This window comes from Camellia sinensis, chromosome 6 (genome assembly GCF_055761805.1).
Source record: "Camellia sinensis isolate YWXY chromosome 6, ASM5576180v1, whole genome shotgun sequence".
In the NCBI taxonomy this organism is placed as follows: domain Eukaryota; kingdom Viridiplantae; phylum Streptophyta; class Magnoliopsida; order Ericales; family Theaceae; genus Camellia; species Camellia sinensis.
In genome coordinates, this window is record NC_138966.1 from 142,198,333 (window position 1) to 142,216,871 (window position 18,539).

General features: G+C 32.8%; 2 protein-coding genes across 2 annotated transcripts; one reads left to right on the top strand and one right to left on the bottom strand.

Annotated features, from left to right (window-relative positions):
• Positions 1-2,897: 2,897 nt before the first annotated feature.
• LOC145793648 (uncharacterized) lies at positions 2,898-4,241 on the top strand. The gene is made up of 4 exons (XM_082876515.1): positions 2,898-2,985; positions 3,196-3,439; positions 3,596-3,851; positions 3,894-4,241. The coding sequence occupies exons 1-4, from the start codon at positions 2,898-2,900 to the stop codon at positions 4,239-4,241; spliced, it is 936 nt and encodes a 311-aa protein (XP_082732641.1).
• A 657-nt stretch (positions 4,242-4,898) lies between these two features.
• Positions 4,899-6,595, bottom strand: LOC145793649 (uncharacterized). The gene is made up of 5 exons (XM_082876516.1): positions 5,942-6,595; positions 5,748-5,848; positions 5,396-5,537; positions 5,177-5,298; positions 4,899-5,088 (listed from the first exon to the last, which is right to left on the bottom strand). Exons 1-5 carry the CDS (start codon positions 6,593-6,595, stop codon positions 4,899-4,901), a joined length of 1,209 nt encoding a protein of 402 aa, XP_082732642.1.
• Positions 6,596-18,539: the final 11,944 nt, after the last annotated feature.

The following is an 18,539-nucleotide window of genomic DNA, read 5'->3' on the forward strand; positions in this document are numbered from 1 at the left end:
TTGTTCGTTCTTCTCTCTCTGCTTCCTTCAGGTTTTGATTTCCTTTTTCTTTTCTTTTTTAAACTTTGTCTCCAAAACGACGTCGTTTTGGAGGCACTACAGGGAGCACTGCAGAGAAACACCGCAGAGGATCTGGACTCCCAAAAGGAACTATAACCCTAAAATAGCTTAGGGTAAATTACATCAACACCCTTCAGATTTATGTTTAATATAGATTTCCTCTATGATTGAGCAAGGAAACTATAAAACCCACAAATCAAGCCAGTTTAGTTCAATTTGGTAGGTTTTGTTTGGTTTTTTGAATCTATTGTTTGGTTTTGGTTTGGAAAATTGAGAAACTAGTCTCCGTGAATCGATTCTGAATTATAGTTCACTGTTCCGAATTAGAAAGCTGGACCGTATATAATTTAAACCATATACATACTAGGGTGTATGCATACAATCCTACTCTCTTTTATATAAAACCAACTTTACAACAACAGTACTGTTATTGTTGCTATTCTTGTTTTTTTTTTTTAATTTTAATTTTGTAATTGTTGTTGCTACATACAAAATGTTTGTTTGATGGGAGTTTTATACTTGCTACATATTAAACAATATGTTTATTTACTAGATATTATATTTATTTAAGTTAATGGTAGAATAATATGCATGTTTATGTTTCGAAAAATCATGTGGGTAGATTAATGTTGAAATAAAAATGTTACATAATTTTTCTTTGTGAACAGATTATATGAAACTGTGATACCAAACCTAGCCAAATCCTGTTAAAATGGATTGGTTTGGATTGGTTCCATAATTTAAATGGATTAGTTTGGTTTCAATTTTTATAGAATTGTAGAAAATGGACTTGTCCTAGTTTTATCTCAAACCGAACTAATCCGAACCATGCTCACCCCTAATTCCCTTACATTTGTAGAGCACTTTTCCTTTAACCCAAAAGTTAGACTCAATTATATGGCAGTCTATTACAATATCTCTCTCTCTCTCTTTTATATATTTTCTAATTATCAATCAATTATTATTTTTACACATCATTAAGTCTAAAAAATTAGTATAGAAAAAGTGAATTTATATATCATTTTTATTAACTATAAGATAAATTACATTTTATACTATTGATTTTCTATATTGAAGTGTCACTCAATGTCATTTTAGCACCATTAACCTTCTATATTCGTCAATAAATTAATCAAAAATGGGAAAATTACCATGCAGTCCTATGTAGGGGATCTATTTCCCTTCTAATCCCAATTTATTTTTAATAGATCAATAGGTCCACAGTTTTTTAAGTTTTATACCCAGAGGTCCCATTTTTTATTTTCGTATTTTTAAATGACTGTATTACCCTTTGTTTTGAGATCTATATATACGTGAAAAATCAAATTTTTGCTCCGTTTAAAAAAAGGAAATCAAATCTTCGTCTCTGCGATCTCGATTTCTCTTCGTTGTGGCGATCTCATTGTGCTGTGTGGTCGATCTCATTGTGCTGTGAGGTGGATCTGGTTGTGCGATTTGAATCTCTGTGTACAGGCGATATCTACGTACGTTGTCTCTCTTTCTCTCTCTCTCTCTCTCTCTCTCTCTCTCTCTCTCTCTGGTGATAGATATATGTATGCGTATGTATGTATCTGTCGATACATAGATATACATATATATGTATATATATATATATGTCTGTGTGTGTATGTGGTTTGTATTTGTCGATATATATGTATGTATATATAGAAAGCAAATTTGCGTGATATGTGGTTTGTGTTTGGCGAATTTTGTTTGTTTGATTTTGATTTTGTTGATTTTGTTTGTCGTATAGTGTAATGTGTTTGAAGTTGTATTTTGGAATTGTGAATTCTAGTGTTTTGATACTGATATGTTGTAAGTGTATAAATTTGCAATTTGGAATTGTAAATTGTGCACTGTTGGTATTGATATGTTGTAACTGTATAATTTTGCAGTTTGGAATCTGTGAACAATTGTTTGTTGGTTTGTGATTTTGTAGTATGGAGCGGTGTTTCATGTTAATGTGCAAATACAGTAATTGTTGTGCTGCTATTAAGATTAGTGAGGGATGTAGTTATGATGAAGTTGTTGAGAAAATATGTGCGAAGTTCAAGGAGTTGAGTGTTGGTAACTTTTGTTTATTTTTCTCTGTTCCTGGATATTCTAATTGTATTGTTGAATGTGATGACGATTTGGGGAATATGCTGTCAATGATAGGTGGTAGTGGTTGTCATGTTGTTGATGTTATTGTGGGGGATAAGAGAGTTGTGGAGGTTGATGATGGTAATTCTTGTAGGATTGATTCTGTAACTTGTGAGAGTTCTTTTGTGAATGATTGTGATGATGTTGGTGGTTTGTTGCGTAGTTTTTATCCAGAACCAGAGAGAGTTTTGTTGTCTGCTAGTTGGAAGGGGATTATACATAGTGTTGGTCAAGAATTTGAAGGTGGAGTGCCGGGGTTCCGCATTGCATTGGCTAAGTATGCAGTTGAGTGTGGTTTTGCAGTGAATTATTTGAAGAACGATGCAACAAGAGTAACCGCTGAATGTATGATGAAGTCGTCTACGGGTTGTAAATGGTTTGTGTATGGAAGGGTGTTGATGGATTCTGGTGTTTTTTTTATAATGAAGTTGGATAATGTGCATACTTGTGGGGTTGTTGCTCGTAGATCTTGTAGCAAAATGGTTGGTTCTAGACTTGTGTGTGATATTGTGCAAAATGATATTAGTGATAATCCGTTGACTCGTCCTATTGAAGTTAAAAAAAAGTTGAAGAAGCAATATGGTATAGATGTTTCTTATCGGGTTGTATAGTTAGGAGTTGATAAGGCAAGAGGTGGGTTGTTTGGTGATTTTGAAACTTCTTTTGACCAACTTCGATGGTACCTTGAGACGGCTATGAGAACGAATCCGGGAAGTGTGTTTGAATTAGATGTGGATGAAAGTAGTGGGTGTTTTCGGAGGTTGTTTGTGGCATTTCGTGGATGTTTGTATGGCTTTCAATTTTGTTGTCCGTTGTTGTTTGTTGATGGTACATTTTTGAAGGGGCGTTACAAGGGGCATTTTCTTGCAGCAACATCAAAGGATGGTAATCAAGGTATGTATTTATTTGCAGTTAGTATTGGTTTAGTTTGTCAGTGTGTTATTGTATTGTGAGTCTGCTAATTTTTGCAGTTTCATGTGGTTTTGTTTGCAGGTTTGTTTCCTTTGGCTTTTGCGATTGTTGACGCTGAAAATCAAGATAATTGGATATGGTTTTTAAGTCAATTGTTGAAGGCTGTTGGTTCAGGCCGGAGATTGACTTTTGTGTCGGACCGTCAACATGGATTGCTAGACGCTCTTTCAGTGGTTTTCCCCAATGCACATCATGCTTATTGCTTGAATCATTTGAAGAGAAATTTAATTGACAAATTGGAGGGACTTCGTACTAACTATAAGCTGTGTTTGATGAAAATATTAGCTAAATGTGCTTATGCGCCAACGGTTGCTTCTTTCCAACATTATATGGAGAAATTGAGGCGTATTGCTGGGAATGGTAGAGTTGATAGTATGTTGGATGGTTTGCAAAATGATAAGTGGGCCAATGCATTTTTTAGAGGGAAACGATATAGTGAGATGTCATCTAATGCTGCCGAGTCTTACAATAATTGGATTGGTGGGGCCCGTGAGTTGCCTATTACTTGTATGGTTGATATGATTAGGGTTCAAATCATGACTCAATTGTCGGATAGAAGAGCTGAATCTAAAAGATGGACTACGAAATTGTGTCCAGTTATGGAAAAAAAGTTGGTGGACTCTTTGGAGCTAGCTAAGTCTTGGGATGTGATTGTTGCTAGTGATACTGTGCTTGAGGTTCATTCTTCTATTTCTTTTTATGTTGATATTGGTAGACAGACTTGTTCTTGCCATGAATGGCAATTGAATGGTTTTCCTTGTTGTCATGTTGTGCATGCTTTGCGTAGTAGTGGTAGAGATGTGTATGGTTTCATTGATCCTTTTTTTCATGTAGATTGTTTTAAAGAGTCATACAAGGAATCTGTTTATCCAGTGCCTTCAAGTGAGAGATTTGACTTTGATGGTGCCAGTAGTTCGGTTATCAAACCTCCTATAACGAAGAAGCAGCCCGGGCGGAACAAGAAGAAGAGGATACCTTCTAGGGGTGAGAATGTGAAGCAAATCAAGTGTGAGAGGTGCTTGAAATATGAGAATCACAATAAGAAGACGTGCAAGGCTGCTATTTGAGGCCACAATCTATTCTTTTGGATTTGTATTTGAATTTGAGGAATTATGATAATAAAAAATGTGATACTTGGTATTATGGAAGTAATGAATAAAGTTGGTTGAATTGCTTTTTGTTTGTTGATGTGTTCTTTACTTATTGATGTTGTTTTGTAACAGTCTGATTTTGTTTTTAATTTTTATGGAATGCAGAGAAGGTTGTTGAAAATTTCTTATTGAAACAGTATAATATGGAAATGCAGTTCATATTTCATAACGAGAAAACTGTATAATTTTGCAGTTTTAAGAATTATTAAAAACAATCTGATGAAACCGCATAATTTTGCAGTTTTAAAAATTATTAGAAACAAGCTGATGAAACTGCAAAATTTTGCAGTTTGAAGAATTATTAGAAACAACCTTTACTGTATGAAAATATATGCAACCACAAACAAGTAGACAAACAATCAGAAGAAGAACCACAATAATAATAACAAGAAGAAGAGCAACAACAACATCAATCATTTTCACCATAACCATAATAACCAGAAAAAGATCATTCCCAAAAGTATATAAAGTACTTGTCACATGTTAAAAAAGAAAAATAAAAAAAATAAAAAAAAAGGTACAAAGATATGTTCCCTTGAATATTTGTATTGTCAAGAAGTTTGTTCATTGTTTCTATGGTTTGGTATGTTTTGTCAACATTTCGTAGTGCTCGAGTTTCCAGGATCGGTTCTTATCATTGAGGAATTGATTGATGATTTGTGCTCGAAATTTGACCCACTCAGTTGGACGAAGTTTTTTCTGCACAGGTTGCCAGTTGAGATATTGGTTGATAACATTGCAGACGGCGATTGCACAATCATTCCTGCAGTGTTTGAGATGAAGTTAATTAGTTAGGTGAAACTGCAAAATTTAGCATATTGGAAGGTTAGTTTATGGATTTTGTATCTTACGAGTGTGGGGTTTGTTGTGGGCATTCCTCAATTGACGCAATTTCTGTCTCGCACTCTTGAGATGATAACATGTTTCCCTGTTTGTTGAGTAATGCTTTATTCCATCTCAGTTGATGTTGTTGCTACAAAATAGTTAGTGGGTATTTTTGTTAGTTATAGTGATGAGTTGAGATGTTTGTAAAGGAATGGAACTAAGTATGAAATTTTATTTTAACTTACAATTTGCTTTGCAATTTCAAAGTGCTTGTTGTGGCAATCTTTTGCTGGTCTCAAAGAGTCATAGTGTCTCCATATTCCATCAGCATTGTCAAAGACCACAATTGTCCAATGGTTGTCATGGTTGATTGGGAAATGGATATATCTGTTTTTCATTGCTTCTGGAAAATGGCTGTCCATCAGTTTTTCTCTCAGTGCTTGATCTTGGTTTTGTAGTGGAGTCTGTAAGTTATATATATGTTTGAAATATGTTATAAAACTATGTAGTAATACATGTTGAGAAAGTAGAAAATTTTGCAGTTGTAAGGTATGTTAAGTTTTGCTTACATTGATGAGTGTTGAGAAAATGTAAGACCTTCCTGCATATGGATTGCTTGCAAAGACTAGATCGTTTTTCTCAAATTCTTCAATGGTTGGTTGGAGTGCCAATTGCTTTTCTGAGAAGGCATCAATGACCTGAAACATGTTATATATGAGAATGTGTTAGGTTTGCGGAATAGGTTATTGAATATGTACAGAAACTGTAAAATTGTGCAGTTGGAGACCTACATTCCCATATAAGGGTTCCCTGTTGGTCAATCTGCATATATCTGAAAAGTATACGCAGTTTTCATCTTCGCTGCCAGACCAGACACAAGCACTTGATTGTGTGTTGTTGATGAGTTGAATTTGGTCTTGGTCTTTTTTGGATAGGCTATGCCAAACCTTGTTTGTTTTGCGGCATGAAATGGCGAGTGGCTTGTTTGGGATTGATTCTTCCTGGAAATCATCATCACTTTCCAATACTTGAAGTTTTGTCTTCTTTTGATTGGCATGCTCTTTTGGGTTTGTTTCAGCAGCAACTGCTTTCTCTTGGCCAATATGTTCTTGCATCTTTTCTTTCTGTTGTTGTTTTGCTTCATGAGCACCCTCTTTTTTGTTGTCATTCTTCTTCTCTTTTTCTTCATCGGTACCCTGTGTTGGTTTGGGTACATCAGTAGCAGTTTGTGTCTTGTTTCTTGCATCTTCTTTGGGTTTGGTCATTGGTTGGTATTCAAAATCTGGGTCATGTGCTTGTTTTCTTGATTTTTGTTTGATTCTCTTGACCATGGATCTTTGTTGGGGACTGTTAGTTTTTTTGGTGGACATTTCCTTCAATTGATCTTCTTTTTTATGCAATTCAGCCATGAATTTTTGTTCCATTTCTTGCATTTGTGCTCTCATGGCTGATATGAGCTTGTCCTTGTCGTCCTCTTTGGTTGGTGTTTGTGGTTGGTCATGACCTATAAAAATGTCGGATTGTGTTTTGGTTAGTTTAATGAAATTTTGCAGTATGCTTTAGTATTAGACAATAGTTTACCTTGTGCATGAAATATGTCAGATTTCTCTTGCAGTTCTTCTTGTTGGTTTGTCAGTTCTTGTTCATTGACTTCTTCTTGTTGGTTTGTTTGTTGTTCTTCTTGTTCTTGTTGTTGGTCTTCTTCTTCATCAAGGTCTTCTTGTTGATCACGTTTTGTTTGTTGTCTTTCTTCTGCTTTGTCATTGTCTTGTTGTTCATCAGGTTCTTCTTCTTTTTCTTCTTTTTCTTCAGTTTCTTCTTCAATTTCAGTTTCTTCTTCTTCTTCTTCAGTTTTTTCTTCATCAGTCACTTGATTTTTTTCATCATCACTCTTTTCTTCTTGTTCATCACTTTCTAGTTCTTCTTGTGGTTTTTGCTTTCTTTTCTTTTTTTTTTTTTTTGTTGTTCTTCTTGTTCTGATTGTGATTCTGATTCTGAATGATGTTCTTCTTCGAGAAAGTCATCCTCATCACTGTCTAGAAGTCTTCTTTTTTGTTGTTTTTGTTTACTTTTTTTGCTTATTGTCCTTTTTGTGGTCTTGTTTCTTTGCTGAAGAGTCTGTTGATGTGCTTTGATTGATATGCAATAACTGTATTTCTTGTTCAGTTGGGGTTAAAGCACTTTGGTTAACCTACATTGGAACAATGTGGCATATATCAGTAAGACTGTAAATTTGGCCAGTTTCATAAGATGAGTTGTACTGTGAGTAATGTGGGTTAAGTGTCGAAATATGTTTTTTGAAACTGAAAAATGTTACAGTTTCATAACATGAGTGATGTTAAAGAAGTGTGTGCTTTGAAACTGAAAATTTTCACAGTTTCATAATATGATTTGTACTACAATGAATATGAAAGGAGTGTTTAATAGATTTGTGCTATGATAGTATAGAAGAGTTTGAATACCTTTTCAAAGTGAGCAAGGCTGATGTGTTTCCACTTGGAGTACATTTTGCCAAGGTTCCATTTCATAAACCTTGGGAAGCCTTCTTTGTTGGATGGTCGGAGGAGTTTACTGTGCTCACAGTACCAGTACTGTAAAAAAAAAAAGTTGAAATATGTTAGATAGTTAGAAATAGGTGGATGTTTGATATTTTTGTGGGAAGTAGTTGAGTAATGTGTTTACCAAGAGTAACATGATGCATCCAGTGACATGCCTTGGGTTGTTGTTTGCATTTGCCATTGAATTCATCAGTGTGTCTTTTATTGCCTCAACCCAATTGTACTTCTTGATGTTGTTGAGATTGTCAACATAGTTGAGGAAATTCCAACTGAGTGTATGGCCTGTTGTGGGCATGAGAAGTTTCAAGCACAAGTAAAGGGTGATTACCCTTGCAAGATCTTGACGATCATTGGTTGATTTTCCTTTTTTTGTTTGTTGAAACATTTTGGTCAAAGACTTGTCATCCAATCTCTTGACTGATTTGCATCTTCGTTTGTAAAATGGAAGCTCAAAATCCTTTGGTCTTGCATAGGATTTGGTGGTGATGTTGTCTTCTTCACAGTCGATACCAAAAATGAGCTTGACATCACTGCTTCTGAGTTTCATTTCCTTTTTGCCAAGTACAAATGATCTTTTTCTTTTGTTGTAGAGTGTTGTCATTTCTGCTACAATGGAATTGTAGCATTTGCACCAAGAGGCCTTCAGTTGTGTTGAGGAGAGAGCATTTATAAGGGGCCAAAAAGGGGTTTTTTGCAGCTCTGTCTATTGGGCTTTTGTGAATTTGACCCCCTTCAATAGTTTGATTACCGTTCCGATGTTGGAACGATAATTAAATTGCTGGACTCTCTTTGCAGGGACTGCTGCTTTTTTTTCTTTTGATGCATTGGTTTTTGTTTTGGGAGTTGATTGGCTTTCTTGGAGCTTTCTTTTTTTGGTTGGAGGAGCTTCTTGGTTTTTTGTTGGCTTTCTTTTGTTTGTTTTTGTTGTGGTTGGAGGTGTGGTTGGTGTTTGTTGGGTGGGTGGGGTCTGTGGTGTAGTTCTTGGGCTTTTTCTTGTAGGTGGTGTGGTTGTTTTGTGGGTTTTTTGGTGGGGTCTGTTGGGTTTGGTTGTTTTTGGGTGTGGTGGTTTGGTTTTTTGTGGATGGGGAGATGGTGGTGGCATTTTAGTGGATACAGGAGATGGACATTCAAAAGGGGAGATGGTTAAATCCCTGATTGGATTTGTGGGCATATGGGTTTGTTTCTTCCAATATCTTCCAACAGTTGTTTCTGAAAAAATGAAAGTGACAGCAGGGTATGACTAATATAGTGACAAAACTGTATAATTTTGAAGTTTTATATGCAGTTTAATATGAAGTTATATGTATTTTGTTGGTAACAGTTACGAAACTGTATAATTTGACAGTTTGATTTGCACTTTATAATAAGTTAGCTATTTGTTTTGAGTAGTGATTAAACTGTGTAATTTTGCAGTTTCATTTGCAGTTTGAATAAATTTAGATATGTTACTTGTATAGTGATGAAATGAAACACTGTGATGTTGCAGTTTTTATAAGGAAACAGTATGAACAATAGGAACAGCCCATTGTATTTTGTAAAAAGCAACAATAACAACAAGAAGATTAAAAATTCAAAAATAAGAATAAGAGAAGCCAATATTGAACAACAAGAATAAGAATAAGGTGTTAAATGTGTAAAAACAGTGTTTAGAATGTTGAAAAACAGGGGACTATATATAAAAGAGGGTTTATACATTTGGAAGTATGTAAAATGTGTATATACGAAATATGAAAGAATGATGTACAAATGTGAATGAAAAATAATGAATAGGTGAAGAGAGATGTTACTTTTTTTCCCCATTTTTGTGAATCGGAAGTCAGGAACTATGAAATCTCTTCAGAGTGGTGATGGTTCTTCGTGTTGTTGAGAGTCGCCGATTGGAGAATATGAACGGTTTGGTTTTGTGGTGAGGGTAGGGTTTCAGAGGGAATGGAGTCGAACGGAGGAGAGATAGAGGATTGAGAATGCGATTTCGAACGGCGGAGATGTAACAGTGTACTGATCAGACTGAGATGATTGTGGGTGATGAAGATGAACGGTTACGTTTTCTGGTTAGGGTTAGGGTTTCAGAGGGGATGGAGTTGAACGGAAGAGAGATGGAGGACTGAGGAGTCGATTTTGAGCGGCGGAGACGTGACAGTGTACTGATCGGACTGAGATGATGGGGACGTGGGAGATGGTTGCGCGCGTGTAAATTGGATGATATATTGTGGGTATTTTCGTCTTATTGTTAATTTGAGGACTTAATGGAGTATTAAATTTGTTTTGGGTCTAAATGGGGTATGATATGTTGGGCTTGGACCTTTGGGTCAGACTCCCATGAAAAATTGACATTCTTCCCGCATAATATCTCAAATTTTGGGAACTATACCTAAAATGATACTCTTATTTTTCTTATTCTTTTCTCTGTCTCTCCCTTTTCCAAAACCCACTTCTTGTTATATACTGATTTTGGGCAAATTATACTTTCTTTCCCATCTATCTATTATTTCATATCACTTTATTCGTCTAAACTAAAAGTTATAATAACTTCATTCATTTACTCTTTTTCTCTAAAATAACCTTGAAAAAAAAATCAACAAGTGACCTCTTACCATATCTAACTCAAGTAGTCTGGAAAGAATAAAAAAGGACATTTACACACAAATTCTAATTTATGAACTTATACTCCATGAAATCTTAATTAAGATTTTTTGGACTTTTAAATCCCATTAAATTTTTAATTGTCAGAATTACCCTTAAAATAATAATTGTTCATCATTTATGATTATCTATAAAGGAACACGATGATTTGACATATATTTTGATTTTCAAAACTTTAAAATATCAACTTTTAAATTGAAAAAACTAAAAAAAAAAAATTATGTGTTTTTTGAAAAAATTGAAAAATTGAATTATTTTTTTGTGCAAAACTGAAAATTTTGTGTCTATAAAAAGGACATGATGATGGAACATTGATGTGCAAAACTGGGAAAAAAAATTAAAAATAAAAAAACTGATAATATTCTCAATTTTAAAATTGGAGAAAACTGTTAATGTTCTCGGTTTTATTGGATAGTTGAATCAAACCAATAAGTAGAAGCTCAAAAACATGTATTCTCATACTCTGTTTTTTTATCAGTTAGTGAAACAATTATCTGAAACATTGCTATGCAAAATTAATAGTGTTCTTAGTTTTAAAAATTGGGAAAAACTGATAATATTCTCCGTTTTACTAAATAGGATTTATTGGTTCAAAAAATCTTAAATATGACCTGAGCTACCATAGCATTTGTAAATAGGATTTTTAGGTAATTAACTCAATAAAAAATAAGGATAAAAAGGGTAAATTACAATTACTTCCCTTGAGGTTTTGCATAATTGTAGGGACCTTCCTTATGATTTCTGAAATTACACTAACCTCTTTTACTTTTTTTGGCATTGTCAAGATTTCCCCCTCCTATTAATTTGGCCCAAATGATGTGCAAATGACCATAATACCCTTGAAACACTATTCATAGCCTCATGGAAAATAAGTATAATTTATCAAAAAAATTTCATATTCTACCCACCAAAGAAGTCATTCCAAAGACATCCAAATGAAAAAGCTATAACAACTTCCCAAACCAACAATTCATGGGGGACCAAAGAAACAAAGTGAACTCAAAATAGACGAAGAGAAATAGAAAACCAAAAAAATTGATGGAAGCCATTAATAGGAAGCTAGAATTACAGCAAAAAGTGAATGACCCAATAGAGTATTATGCATTAGAAATCAAACCTACAAACTATTTGAAGAACCCATGTGTGTGCGTGTATGTGAAGCTCTATGGGTTTTTGTGAGTGAATGGTGAAAGAAAGAGAGACAACAAAACAAAGTCGTGAGGGAGAGAGAGGATCTCAGGTGACGGTGACCAACAAGGAGGTGAATCGGTACTTCGGTTGCCGGCGAACGCGAAGAGGAGCGGCAGTGAGAGATGGAGAGGAGAGGAGCAGCAGAGAGGGAGAGGAAGAGGAAGAGGGAGAGGGACACTGAAGAGGGGGAGGAGAGAGAGAGAGAGAGAGAGAGAGGGCGCTAGTTTTGTTTACAGTTTGGTTTGGTTTAGTGAGAGTGTGAGATATGTTATATAGATGGTTATTGGCAACTAAAATTTTTTAGTAGCTGAAAGTATTTTATAAATCCCTCTAAAATATTTGAAATGTCTCCCTCCAAAAATTTTAGTTCTTTGGCAACTAAAATTCTTTTTTGTCGTAGAAAATAAACTTTTGGCAACCAAAATTTTGGTCGCCAAAAGTAAAAAATAAATTTTCATTTTTCATTCGGCGACTAAATGGTTTAGTAGCCAAAACTCAATATACGGCGACTAAAATTATTTTTTGTCGCAGAAAATAAACTTTTGGCAACCAAAATTTTGGTCGCCAAAGGTAAAAAATAATTTTTTATTTTTTATTCGGCAACTAAATGGTTAAGTAGCCAAAACTCAATATACGGCGACTAAAATTCTTTTTTGTCACTGCAAATAAACTTTTAGGTAAAAAATACTTTTTTATTTTCCATTTGGTGCCTAAATGGTTTTAGTAGCCAAAACTCAATATACGGTGACTAAATTTTTTTTGGGTTGCCAATTCTGTCATTTTTAGTGACTAATTTTTTTTTAGTTGCCAAAAACCAATATACCTCGACTAAAAAAATTAGTAGTTAAATATTTTACTTTTGCCAACTAAAAAAATTTTTGGTCGCCAATTCGACAACTTTTGGCGACTAAATTTTTGTTAGTCGCCAATTTTAATTGCTGAAGGTATATTTTGTTGCAGTGAATGTATGTTGGAAAAAATGGTTTTATATAGGCATATTTTTTTTTTAACCCAATTTGGGTGGACCCCAAACAACGTTTGGGGTGGGTTCGACGAGGTGAAGTGTTCCTTGCCGCGTGGCAAGTCACACGGTGAATACGGAATGTCAAAACCATTTATGAGTGAATGGGAAGTTGACATCGTTTTCAAGTTTAACATTAATTTCTTAATAAAATTCTTTTGAATTTTTTCAATAAGAAATTAGTGTGGGAATTTAATTTAAATCTAAATTCAAATTTTTGGATTCCTAAAGTAGTTTCCTAAAGTTTGTCAAATAGATTAATATTTATATTCCAAACAGGTTTTATTAAATCTATTATACTATTGGCTTTATTTTGATTATCTAGTCTAATAGTTTAATAATATTTATATTTCAACACTGTAGAATTTAGTCTCCTTTGACTACTTCTTCAAATTGTTTGAAAGATGTATAACTGTTCCTGTACAACGGCTTGAAATATATTGAAACAGTTGCAAATTGTTTGAAATTTGAATGACATCTGTTCATTTCAAATATAATCTGTTCACCTTTTTATGTACCTGTTCGGGTCTATTAATACAAGACTTGTTCCAGCAGATGTGGGGTGAATAAAAAACATCCAGGAAAAAATTCTTCGGAAAATTGAAATCTGCACAGTAGCAGATCTGTCCAGTTCCCAATTTGTATCTGTCCTATAACAGTTTCATATCTGTTTGGCAGTTTACACACCTGTTGGGACAGAATTTTGTGCCTATAAATACCATCATTCCAGCAGTATTTTTGGTCCGAAAAATCAGTCTGTAGATTGTCTAAATTGCTGTCCAGATTTTATTTGTGCATTATTCTTCATTTTTAGTTTTAGAACAAAATTCAGAGAGTTAGAACACAGGTTTGGTTCGCCGAACAAATTGTTTGGAGTAATACTACAATTTGTGAAGATCATTGTATCCTGGGAGATAGACGACACTCATCCGTAAGTACCATAGCGGGGCGAATCTGTCTTAAGGACAGAGTGTCACACACTCGACTTGGTCTTGTAATTTTATTTGGTTCGACAAAATAAATCCGGTATGTTATTTATTTATTTTGTTTGAGTTTATTTCTAGTTATTTTATTTACACAGAAGATTGTTCCAACAATGTAACCTTGACTTTGCATTCTTTTTGCCATAAGTTTTTCAACTTTTATAAATAAAAAATAGAAATTCAGCCATTAATGAATGTGAGAAAGAATATCCATATTTCTTATTTGAACTAAGTTTAAGATTTAATTTAATAAAAAAATAGTTTAAATAAGAGAAACAAATATGGAGATGTAGAGTTTAGGCGCAATAGATGACAAATTATTTGAGTATTTTATTATTTTCAAATAATTTATGCGTTCAAGTAAAATTCAATTTTAATTTTAGGAATAGGAAATGATATTGTTTTAATAGTTTATTATTTTCAAATAATTTATTGATCCTTCATTTAATTTAAGTTATGATAATGGGATTAGATTTTTTTTCACTTTTATATTCATTTTTTAAAATTTTGTTAATAAGATGAGAAATATTGACCTGTATTTTTTTAATATGCATTGACTAAAAATTGAAAGACTTAAAGATAAAAATTAAAATTTGAGAATTGCATAGGATTGTGAAAAGATAAAAAATAATATTATTTTTCCATATATGTATAAATAAGTAGTACAAATTTCCCAAAAGCAAAAAAATAAACAAAAAGTTTAAAAAAAGCAACACATGATTTTTATGAGGTAACATTTAGTAATATTTATAGGTTCATTTTTTTTTTAATAAACATGAAATGTTAGTATGTTTATTTTTTTTAAAATGTTTAATACACATATGTTTACAAAATAAAAGAAAAATACATGTTTTGTAAGTTGCTATGGTATTAGGCGATGCGCGCAATGCTCTAGCAGTGATAAAAGAGAAAAATTAGGAACGAAAATGAAAGAAAGAGCATAAGGAAAGAGCACCCAAAAAAATGGGAGAATTATAAATCAGTAGGAACTAAAAGAATTATTTACAAAAAACTGATAAATATTAATAATTAAAATTATAAACATTTTTACCTTTTTGTAAATACTTTTTTTTTTCATCCCATTGATCAGCAATGCTCCCAAAGTAAAATTGTCCCTCCTAAAAAGATTATTTCAGAAATGGGCAATAGTTAGGAGAGGTGCGCAAGCGGCGAGCATAAGCAAGGTTATTAGACACCTCAAGAAAGTCTGGCCAAAACCACACGTGTGGCGTTGCTATTAGTTGTATACACTACGAAAAAAATAAAAGAGAGAATAAATAGAAAGAAGAATGAAAAAAATAAAAGAAAGAAAATGGAACGAGATGGAGATAGTAAATTATTTTTTTATAGAGACAGAAATGGTGAACATTGTTTTTTTTGGAGATAGAAAGTGGGTCCTGATGAAATAATAATAGAAAAAACAATAGAGAAAAATTGACAGAATTTTTTTATAAAAATATATGTGAGAAAAATAAAGGAAAATGAATTAGAAACAATATAGAAATAAAGTTAGTTTGTGAGAAGAAGGAGATAAAATGGATTGAGATTTTATGTAGTTGAGCTTACGGGTATAATAGATAGGAGAGGTCTCTGCAATTATATAAAACCTCAAGGAAGGTTAGTGTAATTTATCCTTTAACCTTTGCATTGCTAGAAAGAGATGAACAAGGAAAGCTGTTGACATCACCTTGTTATGTTAAATATTCTCACAGATAGATAACATAAGGGAAAATCTTAATAATAATGTCAAAAGTAAGGGAGGTCAATGTAGTTGTTAAAATTATATGATATTTTCGCATTTTTATACATGACATGGAGAGTATTTTTGTCTTTTTGTATTTTTTGTTAATGGAGCTAAGTTTTGAGGTGATAGTTTTATTTATAAAATAGAAGAAACTCATTACACCTGATTTTTTTTTCAAAATTACCCACGCCTGGCACCAAACCTTATTGACAATTTTCCTCTCCAACTACCTTCCTCCAACAGTGACTCTCTTAGTCGTCTCTCACTACTCTCTCTCTCTCTCTTTCTCTTTCATCTCCTCTCACATCACCCATTCTAATATCGAACTAGCGCTGCCTCCCTCCACCGTCGCGTAAAACAAGTAAGAGAGAGATCTGGAGATTTTCAGATCTAAACAAATTAAGAATAAGAAGAAAAATTATGAAAATGAGAAGCAGGTAAGGGAATGATGGTTGTGATGGTCAGAGATGACAAAAAGGGTGGTTGCTTCTAACGAAGGAGTTGCGGGTTGGTTATTAGAAGTAAAGAGTATGAGCTAGGGTTTGGGTTTGAAAAGATAAGGATAGATAAAGGGTAAATTACACTTACACCCCCTGAGGTTTGAGTTTAATACATATCGTCCCTTGACGTTTGAGAAATTATACTGACCCCCTGTTATTGTAATTATTTAGACGAAATTAACGTTGGTATCAAAAAAACGTTGAATTCATACACTCTCTCATTTCTTTCTTTACTTTACTTCTTTTTTTGTTTTTTTTCCTTTCCTTTACTTTTTTTTTTCAATGTAATTTATTATATTTTTCTACTAGGAGTTGTTGCCTTTTATATAAGTAGGAAGGTTTGTGAAATGAGATTATTAACCACAGGGGTGAGAATGTAACTTCTATAACGTTAGGATGTGAGATGTAATCGGAACAAATCTCAAGAGGTGTCAGTGTAATTTACCTAAAAATTAAATTAAAAATTTAAATTTATAAGAATGGTGTAAAAAGAAAAAGGATGTAAGTAGTTAATTTTGTGGTGTAAGTAAAATTATCTATTTTGAGGCCCATTAAGGAAGGCTTGTATACTTTTTCTATACTCGTGGGGCTAGGTGTAATTATTATAACGTCCTGGGCAAGTCTGTGAAATTTGTCCAAAAAGGATGTAATTGAAATTCAATATGTAATTTGTTTTGTGTGATGAAATATATATATATATATATATATTATATATATATCAATTACATGTCATTTAAATTTGGACATTCGATCCATAAATTTAATTTTAAATTTTTTTATCCAAAAGTCTAATATTTCGAAACCAAACTCAAACCTCACCAAATCGCTCGCCTCTCTCTGTCTCTCTCTCTCTGTATATGTATCTCACTGCTCCATGTCTCTCCTCCGGCGATCTCCCTTCTTCGCCTTCTTCAACAGCCGATCTCCCTCCTCCGTCGCCGCCTCACTCTCTCTCTTCTGAATACCGCCCTCATTTTCAAACTCTAACCATGGCTTCCGAATCATCAGGTCGTAACAACTCTGCTTTAAAAGGGTTCAATTTCGCTACTGAAGACATTCTCTAGGATTCCCTTACCACCAATCTCACTCTTTCACCACCAATCTCAGTGGAATCTCCTAGCCAAGACCCGCGGTGATTGCGGCAGCGATGGTCGTTAGATTACATTTTGCCGACTACCTTCTCCAACTAAGATTAGTATCAGAAATCCCCATTTGATGAGCAAGTTGTTGATGTTGATCAGTTCCAAGAAATTATTGATGTTTAGGTTCAAATCTGTGTTGTTTTTCCTTCAGATATATTAATTTTTCACTTTTTGTGTTCATTATCATATATAAAACTAATCTGTTTATTGAATTTTTTGAGATTTTGAGTTCATTTCCAAAAAATTGTTTGGTTTGAGATTTTTCTCAAAAAAATTTCAAAATCACTCTTCTCTTATACATCAATCAATCACTTTTCCTCTCTCTTCTGTTCTTGTCAATCACTTTTTCTCTCACATACATCTACTCAATTACAACAAAATATCAAATCATCACAAAATCCAAAACTACTTTCAAAATATACAACCAAACAATTCAAAAAAAATTTTAAACTCTCTCCACAAATTTTTTTTCAAAAACAACTCTCCCAAAAACAAACCAACACACGCCCAAAATGTCTTCTAAAATAACAAAATGACTTCTTACAAAATTATTTTACAATGGTGGATTTCTCACCAATAAAAAATCTCCACTGGACTCAATGCCTGGACAATTACTAGATTGGATTTATTATCAATTTTCTTTTTAAATTTGTGATTATTCTTGAACACACCCATATAATATATATATATATATATATATATATTCTATGCAAATTATGATATTTGTTATGTTATTAATTATCACAAAGTGTCACAACTAAATTGTTTTCCATTATAACTAAAAAAAAAAAAATTGAGTCATAATCAAACAATACAAAAGATATAACAAAAAGTTTTTGATCTTAATTAAAAATTATAACTAATATCACAATAAATCATAACTAACTCATAGCTAATACTTTGTTTGGATTGAGAGATTTGGTGAGAAAATAAAAGAAATGATGAGAATAAGAAACCTTTTCACTTATTTGGATGGTTAAATATGTAAGAAATGCTCAAAAATGATGAGAGATGGTGAGGAAATGACTCTCACCAACTTGTGTTTTGTTTCTCACAAAAAATAATGAGATTTGGTGAGAAAATAATTGGGTTTAATGAAAGTTTTATAAAATAACAAAATTACCCTTATGAAAAACATAATTAATTAATATGGAAGGTTATTTTTGTGAAATGAAATACAATACTTTTTTTCCTTTTCTCTTATTTGCTCTATTCAAACAAAATAGATGATAAATCGTATTATTTTATTTTCTTATTCATCCAAATATAATAATGAGAAAATATAAATTTCTTTTATTTTCTCACCTCGCATCACGATCCAAATAGAATGCAAAAAAATCACAAATATCATAAGTAGAATATATGTTACATAATAAAAGATCACAAATATCATAATTGGTATATCTAGTACATACCTCAAGATGAGGTGTTTATTATATAATTTTCCTCAAATTTGAGTCAATATTGAAGGTTGCGTTGAGTTTGTTTTAGTGATTTTTTAATTTTTGTATAAGGTGAAAAAATGTTAAATTTGTTTGAAATATTTTTTTTAGTTGTATAGATAATTATGAGAAAAAAAGTAATTAATTGATATGTATAATTTGATA

Excerpts from the sequence above, each read along its gene's own strand:
- LOC145793648 (XM_082876515.1), top strand. The coding sequence starts at position 2,898 with ATGAGAACGAATCCGGGAAGTGTGTTTGAATTAGATGTGGATGAAAGT. Across the intron at positions 2,986-3,195 it reads GTTTGTGGCATTTCGTGGAT|GTTTGTTTCCTTTGGCTTTT; the intron begins GTTTGTATGGCT and ends TTTTGTTTGCAG. Across the intron at positions 3,440-3,595 it reads CTTCGTACTAACTATAAGCT|AGGGAAACGATATAGTGAGA; the intron begins GTGTTTGATGAA and ends TGCATTTTTTAG.
- LOC145793649 (XM_082876516.1), bottom strand. The coding sequence starts at position 6,595 with ATGAGAGCACAAATGCAAGAAATGGAACAAAAATTCATGGCTGAATTG. Across the intron at positions 5,538-5,747 it reads AGCAATCCATATGCAGGAAG|ATATATCCATTTCCCAATCA; the intron begins GTCTTACATTTT and ends AATGAAAAACAG. Across the intron at positions 5,299-5,395 it reads TTGAAATTGCAAAGCAAATT|CAACAACATCAACTGAGATG; the intron begins GTAAGTTAAAAT and ends ACTATTTTGTAG.